This window comes from Protomyctophum bolini (assembly GCF_963924005.1).
Source record: "Protomyctophum bolini genome assembly, chromosome: 15".
NCBI classification, from domain to species: Eukaryota; Metazoa; Chordata; class Actinopteri; order Myctophiformes; family Myctophidae; genus Protomyctophum; species Protomyctophum bolini.
This window is the reverse complement of record NC_137876.1, coordinates 20,669,559-20,678,176: the sequence shown is the minus strand read 5'-3', so window position 1 is coordinate 20,678,176 and position 8,618 is coordinate 20,669,559. Positions and strand designations below refer to the sequence as shown.

Sequence of the window (8,618 nt, the reverse complement as noted above, 5' to 3'; positions counted from 1 at the left end):
GGAGGGGCCACGGACACACACTTCCCAGGTACGCACGCACGCACGCACGCACGCACGCACGCACGCACGCACGCACGCACGCACGCACGCACGCACGCACGCACGCACGCTTCCCAGGGTGGATTCCACCAGCCACACAAACAGACAGACACACATGCCAACAAATGAACAATTCGTCAACAAATGAATATTAGACTAACATGTTGGGGAGGGAACAGTGGAGAAGAGATCCAGGACAACTAAAAGACAAGTCCTTTTATATTTGGTAATTCGTTGGGCTCTGAAAGTAAAGCAGATCTGGCAAAGCTTGGCTATTTTCAGCATGCGATCAAGACAGTGTAAAGTCAGCCATTATGATGCCATATCAAGGTACCGCAAAAATAATAATAATAATAACATTTCAGTCCGACTAAATCAACTGTAGATTTACTCGACTATAAAACCGTATGATATTTAGTCCACTAAAACTACACTGAAACATTCCAGATGACTGTTAACCTGACTAAAACTAAATAAACCCTAGTCAAGAGACCATGAACTGAAACTAATCTAATCAAAAGATGTTCTGTGCAAATTGACACTATACTTCCCCGGAGGCAGTGGTGCAAAGTATACAAGTACATGTACTCGAGTACTGTATGTACAATTTTGAGGTAGTTTTTTTTTACTTCACTTGAGTATTTCCAATTTCCAGTACTTTTACCTCTACACTACACACATACATCTCAGAGGCAAATATTGTACTTTTACTTTATAGTTGACAACTTTAGTTACTTTGAAGATTTTGATTATAATTACAAAACATATACAGTGACAACGTTATCGCCCCATATATAAATTTCGGCCATTTGAAAACAGCCTGAATTGCATCGCGGCGCATTGTGAGCTTTTAATACATTTCAACATTCTGCGTATAGTGAGTACTATACGTACTGAGTACTTTCTACTTTTGGTACTTCAGTTCAAGTACCATACATTTGTACGTTTACTCAGGTATAAATGTTGAATTCCCGGACTTGTATACATGATCTAACGGAGCCGTATATAGTTGTACAGTATATTAATAATACGCGATACTCTTCCCAGCAGGTATCTACAGCTTCAGCGCGCTACACGCCATCCACCTGCACCAGTGGACGCTGGGATACCCTCCCCTGGCGGCCGCGCTGCCGCGCTGCACCATCTCCAAGCTGCCCGCAGGTACGGATCACACACGGGACCGATAATCCTTTACAGCGTTTATGCAGGGGGCGACTGTGGCTCAGGAGGTACAGACTACAGAGCAGGTCGTCCAATGATCCATGGGCCGGCGGTTTGAGTCCCAGCTCCTCCTTGTCCACAAGCATTGAAGTGTCCTTGGGCATATTAAGACACTGCACATGGGCTGTATTTTGCGTGTCTTATAAGTATACCAGGTCTTATTACTTATAACTCAAGACCAAGAAGAGTGGCCAAAGAGCATTGATCACGCCTCCAGGTCTTAAGTTATATAAGTAATAACTAATAAGACCTGGTACTTAAGACACCGGCCCTGTGCTGTGTGTCTTGCCCAAGGTGAGGACGCTGGCGTCGACTGTTCGCCGCTTCACCTCCCAAATGTATGAATGAACGAACCGTTGTAAAGCAGTATAGGCACGTAGTGCATAGAAAAGCGCTATGAAAATGCAATTCATTATTATTATTATTAGTATTATCATCATCAGCTAAGTCTACAAAAGTGCTACATCTAAGAGTGCATTTGTGGTTGTAACGGTCCATCTTCTCGGTCCCGCACGCACGCAGGCTTCAGCTCCATGGGCTCCATCCCCCTCTTCCCCCACCACCTGCTGCAGCCCAGCAAGCAGCAGCAGGACCTGGCCGCCACGCTGCTGCACCACCACCAGCAGCACCTCCACCACCACGGCGGCTCCAAGAACAAGCCGCGCTTCGACTTCGCCAACCTGGCGGCCGCGGCCACCCAGGTAGGAAGATGCATGAAGAATCACGTTTTTTTTCTCTCTCTTCTGTTTGTTTTTTTTGCCTCCAGGTCTTAAGTTAAGTAATAAGACCTGGTACTTAAGACACGCAAAATACAGCCCACATAGTCTGTGATTTTGGATATTGCACTATTGTGATATGGCATAAGTGTTTTATAAAAAAATCACACCTGTGTGAAGTGAGGGGCGTTCTTTTCATCTTACAACATCAATTACAACAAAAACAAACATTAGATTTCTCTTTATTGTCTATGGTGTTTTCTTAAACAAGCATTGTACATTAAACAAAACATTAAAGCTGTATATAGGAGGGGCTAGCGCCCCCTCAAAATATATAAATATCGGATCGGGAGAAATCGGTATCGGCATAATTATGCTCAAGATCAAAATGATCGCAATCGGATTGGGAGCAAAAGAATCGGGACTTCCTTAACATTCTGAACGGGAACCCATTTTGGTGTCGGCATCATGTTATGCTTCAGCTATTGAAAAATAGCAGATCTACAAGCTCATAGCGCGCCACCGAGTGGCGCGCTACGAGCTCGTAGGTCTGCTTTTTTTGAAAAATCGAAGAACGACTGTGACATTTTTAGAATCTGATCCCGGGTCAGAATGGGTTAATCAGACCAGTGTGTGTCCAGTGGAAACCTCGTATGAATCTGATCTCAGGTCAGAAATGAGTTAATAATAATAATAACGATTATGGTCCCCGTTTCGCCCACCCCACAGGAGGACCCGCTGAAGGCCGAGGACCTGAGCATGTCGACGGGGGCCGGGGCCACGCTCCGCGGCGGCCCGCCCGGTGTTGGCGGCGCCATCCTCGGAGGCGGCGGCGGCGGCGGAGGGGGGGGCGGGCTGGGCTGCCTCCTGGACGCGGCCGCCAAGCAGCTCGCCGCCTCAGTGGCGGCGGGGGCGGGGGGGTCGCCGGAGCGCGGCGGCCACCACCACGCCAAGCCCAGCCGCGGCCGGCTGCCCTCCAAGACCAAGAAGGAGTTTGTGTGCAAGTTCTGCGGCCGCCACTTCACCAAGTCCTACAACCTGCTGATCCACGAGCGCACGCACACGGACGAGCGGCCGTACACCTGCGACATCTGCCACAAGGCCTTCCGGCGGCAGGACCACCTGCGAGACCACAGGTGAGGAGGGGGGAGGGGGAGGGGGAGGGGGAGGAGGAGGGGAGGGGGGGGAGGGGTAGGGGGAGGGGGAGGAGGAGGGGAGGGACGCACACACTTATATCAGTGGTTACCGAACCTTTTCATGTCAAGGACCCCCCAAATCGACACTCCCCAAATCGACATGCAAGCATGTATAGAGTCTGCAATTTAGCCAAACAGACAAAGGGCCCCGTCTTGTTCTATACCCCTTATCCCTAAACATATATTTGCCTTTTTTTTCTTTTTTTACGTTTAGGGATAAGAGGTAAAGGGGTGGTGCAAAAAATATAGCCCAGAGTATAATTGTGGTTAAAGTGGGTCTTATTTCTGTTTTCCTTATACTTTTGTGTGACACTGTTTGAACAGTGTCACAGCATAGTGGTCTAAAGATGGAACTAACTCCGGTCAAATATCGCAATTAAAATGGTCTAAAACAAAAGCGTTTTAATAGGAATTTATTAACGACATTGTTCACAACGTTTGATGTTGCGATGGCAGCGAGCGTTTGTTCAATGACTCAGTCATAGCACGCGTGATGTGGACAACGTTTTCACGAGAAGCAGACTCGGGAGGGGAAATAGAAAGAAAGAAAATAGAAGAAAGATAGACAGGGTGAGAGATGCAGGCAAATACAAGTAGTAGCTATAACAATAATAATGAATATAGTAGTGCAAGACAATATAATATGGTGTAGCAGGGGCCTTGTTGTTGGAAAAGACATCAAACTATAAGCTTTTTTTTTTTCTTTTAGCACCATAGTAGCCTTCTGTCGGTGCGCCGGCTCCTCTCAGGTGCATTCAACAACTTCTGTTCATACCTTCATTCGACCGACAGTCTGTCGTGATCTGTAGTAATATGTCTGTTTGGTGGACAGCTATACCTTTCATTTCTTTCAGTATCCATTAAAACAGTCCCTAAAATGTATACAAACTAACTAAAGAACTATGTTGTGCATCAGTCTGTCCCGCTTATAAACCAGAGGATATTTCGTTCTTGTTCTTTTCTGCTTCTGTGATTTTCTGTCCCATTGTAATGTCTATCGTTTGGTCTTGCGACGTATTGTGTCTGTATGTCTCGTCTGTGTCTTGAGCGGTGACGTCACGGACGCAAAACTAATTTCAGCGCAAGCTGACAATAAAGTTGTGTCGTATTCGTATCGTGATACCTTATTCTGGCAGGCGAACGTTGGAGTAAAATAGCCGATCTACACAACAACCATACACTGTACACACATCTCCAACTCGTGCTCTTGTATAGATCGGCTATTTTCGGCATAGAGATACTCAGTGTAAAAGGGGAAACGGGAGGGCGCCTAGTACACAGCCCTGGGGGACTCCTGTCTGCTAAGTATAGGCTTTAAAAAGGTTCAGTGTGACGTGTGCTATTGTTAGAAGTGTTATTCTTAACCCATTACAGCCGGGAAAGCATCTGAGTCATTTGAGATTTTTTCTTTTTTTACTATGGCTATTCAAACATTGCAGATGTACAAGCTCACAGCGGGTCACTTCGCCTGTTCGTGAGCTTGTAGATGTGCTATTTTTGAAAAATCGTGAAAATGTGTGCAAATCTTTGAATGACAGTGAAAAGTTAAAATGTTTAACTCAAATGGGGGGGTCAACTGGCAAATTACATTTGGGGGTCCTGGTTTAAGAACCACTGGCATAGAAACATATATTTTTTTCCTTCAGAAAACTGTTAAGATGTATGTTATACTTTAGCTATTTTTTAAAAATCGTGAAAAAGTGGCGCAAATCTTTGAATATATACTCTTTCACAGCACACGCATTCTAGAACTCAAATATTTGCTTCTGGGGGAGGTCGCTGGAACAACATATTTTGAGATGTGGGTCCGCGGGCCAACACATAATTATAATTCCTGGGGGAAAACATAGGATTTTCAGAAAACTCTCATGATTTAAAGAAGACATTTTTGTAGAATGTGGTCTCGGGTCTAAATGTGTTAAAAGACTGACTGTTTATGTTCTTTGTGTCGCAGGTACATCCACTCCAAAGAGAAGCCCTTTAAATGCCAGGAGTGCGGGAAGGGCTTCTGTCAGTCAAGGACTCTGGCCGTGCACAAAACACTACACATGCAAGTCAAGGAAATAAAGCCGCCCAAGATCAAGTGATCCTTTTTTTTGACAATGGAAGCGGGGACAGCGACCGCTGCCCTGGAATCCCCACCGTCCCCAAAGCCAAACAATGAGACAAAAAGACTGATTTTTCTCTGTCTCTCTCTCTCTCTCTCTTTCTCTCTCTTTGGTTTTGTTTTCGTTGTGTGTGTGTTTTTTTTTTTTTCTTCATCTCAACTAGCAGGAAAAGCGTATCTCCTTGCCAATTATTGCATAGCAAATGGAAACACATGTGAGAGAAGGCCTGTACGTTGCGTCAGCCCAACATGCACCCCTTGGTTCTTCAATTCCTGGATTCATAAACCTTTTGTTTTCTCCAATAGTTATGAAGTGTACTTTTTATTGGTTTTTCAGTCTTAAAGGAGCACTTCGGCCATTTTCAACATGATCTTCATAATTATAACCGTGACTAAATGCTCATTGGAAGACGGCACCTTTTCCCGCCTTCTCACTCTGCGCTCTCATTGGTGGACTATTATGGACGTTTGGGAAGCCGCACCTACCAGTGACATCATCGATGGGGATTACAACAGTGGTGGAAAAAGTGGTAACATTTTACCAAAAGTACCAAAAGTAAAAGTAGTCATTATGCCAGAATTAATGTCGTGTTTCAAGTTTTCAAATGGCAGGAATGTATGTGTATGTGTTTCTTAATAATAATCAAAATATACGAAGTAACTATTCACTAAAGTTTGCTAATAAGTTTAGTGGTGTAAAAAGTACAATACTGAAAAGTTAGCAGGGTAAAATAGAAGCTCCTATTCTTGCATTAATACGAAAAAAATGAAAGAAAGGAAAAAAAATACCCAATCTTCACTGTAAAATGTGATGATTTGATTTAACCAAATGGACCGTTTCAGAGTTCATAAGGTTTGAGGTATTTGTACTTGAGTATGTCAAATATTCAGTACTTTTACTTCTACTCCACTACATTTCAGAGGGAAATATTGTACTTTTACTCCACTACAATTATTTGAAAACTACTTTGGAAATTATTTATTTATTATTATTACAAAACATACAGTAACCACTGCAGCGCTATTTACATTTGGGCCATTTGAAAATAGCAGATCTACAAACTCACAATGCGTCGCAGAGCGACGCATTGTGAGCTTGTAGATTGGGTATTTTCAAAAGATTTTGTACACATTTTGACCTTTTTGAAATGGGACATTCTGACTGCAATATGAGTACTTTTACTTTTAGTACATATTGTTGCCGATACTTGTGTACTTTTACTCGAGTGCATTTGGAATATAGGACTTCTACTTGTAACGGAGTACATCTACATTGCCGTATTGATACTTTCACATAAGTAAAACATTCGAGTACTTTTTTCCACATTCTAGTTGAGGACCAAAACATGAAGATAAGATGGCTGATGCTTTTAACGGAGAAAGAAGTTGATGCTTTTTATTTCAACGGACGGAACGTTATATGGACGGATGGGATGTGAGACTGACAGCTGCTCCTCGTTCCAAATACTTTGACGTCGTATACCGAAGCATTTAATCCAAAGAGACATGTTGAAAGGGATGCGCCAAATCTTGTGTCAGCAGGGCTGGCCGGTGGTTCCCGACCCTTATCATGGAACAAAGGCCCACTTGGGAAAATAAATCTCAAGAAATGCAACGCGACCCAAACATGCATGGCCCATGGGTGGACAATGTTTACTTTAATGATCAAATCAATCAATCAATCAATCAATCAATCAATCAATCAATCAATCAACCAACCAATCAATCAATCGATTGGGTTCCAGTGGGCTTGGATCAAATGGAACAAACATAGTATATTTTAAAATTCCACACGATGAAATGTAAAATTTGCAAAGGTTTTATACATAGTATATATTTTTTAAATAGTAATGTTGGTATTATCGATAAAATCGTAGTGTTTTGCCACTTATCTGGGGACCTACTTGCAATAACCTCACTCGATTCTTGGGACCACAGGTTTTTGGGAATCGCTGTCTTATGCAATTTTCTTTATTTTTATTTTTTTTAACAACTGAAAAGATCAAGAAAGCCATATTCAATAATTATAGCCCTATCCTCCTCCTTCTCTATGAACTATCACATTCCAATGGTATTTTTGTACAGATTATTTTTGTCTTAATTGTATTTTTGCACTTTAACCTGATTTTGTTGATTATATGTACCTATATCACTGGATTCCTTAAACTTATTTTCAAGATGAATAGTCGTTTTCTAAATAAATAAAAACAATATTTTACTGTATTCCCTCAGTTGTCAAGTCTCTAAGAGATTGTTTCATTTTTGTGGGTAAAGAGAGTATGCACATGCATGATCTTCCCATCAGGACACGCCCCCCTCATCTAGACTGAGTGGCAAAACATTGAGCAGCATGGGAGTGTTGGAGTTTGGAAGCGCTCGTTGGAAATCACTCAACCGTCCTGCGTACCACCTGTTTCTAAATGTCACATGATGCAGGAGGCAGCAACATGTTGTGTTATTGAAAACAAGCACAAGTGCAGGGCATTTCTTGAGAGAAAGTATAGCTCATAACGTTTCTATGGTGGATTTTTATGAAACAAAAACAAAAACTGCAGATAGAAAGTACTTTTCGTACAGCTGCAATGTTGGTGAGTTTTTAACATTGTTTAATGCAATCAGACAGGACTTTTCTGTTTGGATGAATGGGCTGTCAAGGCCAGAAAGTATATAGTTTTTGCCACTCAGTGGGCGTTCCCGCATAACTTCCAGGTATGATGATGTCACGCGCATGCCCTCTATAGCGAGCGTCACTTCCCTCTTCGCTATTGTCCGATTGTAAGGTTTTCCAAGTAAACATAAACATTATCATAAATGCAGGAGACATTTAAATTAATTATAACCGCTACATTAAAACCACCACTAACAACGATATTTTCAGATTTTTGCCCAGCTTTGTGTGTGCGTGATAATGTATTGTTGAAGTATTCCGTGCCCTGTGACGTCATCTATCTATCTATCTATCTATCTATCTATCTATCTATCTATCTATCTATCTATCTATCTATCTATCTATCTATCTATCTATCTATCTATCTATCTATCTGTCCAGTCGGATGGGCCCACGGTTGTCCAGAACCGCCACAAAAGGCCTCTAGAGGCCCGGGCTCTGTATGGTCCATGTATAGAGTTGGCCTGTTCTGACATCACATCAAGTTATTCACTCCGTATTTGGGCATGCCTGACACAGAACTCCATATATAGGATTAAAGGGACACAGTCTAGAGACAGAATCAGAAATCTCCATATATGGGCCTAAAAGGGACACAGAGATGGGTGGAACGGGTACTCTGACAGGGGGTACAACCATAGACATAATAAAGGTAGAAGCCCCTTTCGGCT

The 8,618-nt window shown here is 42.7% G+C and overlaps 1 protein-coding gene across 2 annotated transcripts in view; it reads left to right on the top strand.

The window, feature by feature from the left end:
• osr1 (odd-skipped related transcription factor 1) overlaps positions 1–7,428 on the top strand; it is a 19,250-nt gene extending 11,822 nt beyond the window's left edge. Inside the window, exons 2-6 of one of the 2 annotated variants that reach the window (XM_080783827.1) lie at positions 1–28; positions 1,090–1,200; positions 1,783–1,961; positions 2,706–3,112; positions 5,127–7,428. The exon at positions 1–28 is cut by the window's left edge and continues 148 nt beyond it. In XM_080783827.1, coding sequence (XP_080639953.1) covers positions 1–28; positions 1,090–1,200; positions 1,783–1,961; positions 2,706–3,112; positions 5,127–5,259 — 858 coding nt within the window. In that variant the 3' untranslated portion in view covers positions 5,260–7,428. Of the gene's footprint in view, positions 29–1,086; positions 1,201–1,782; positions 1,962–2,705; positions 3,113–5,126 lie in introns of both variants that reach the window. The other variant, XM_080783826.1, reaches the window with a different exon arrangement.
• Positions 7,429–8,618: the final 1,190 nt, after the last annotated feature.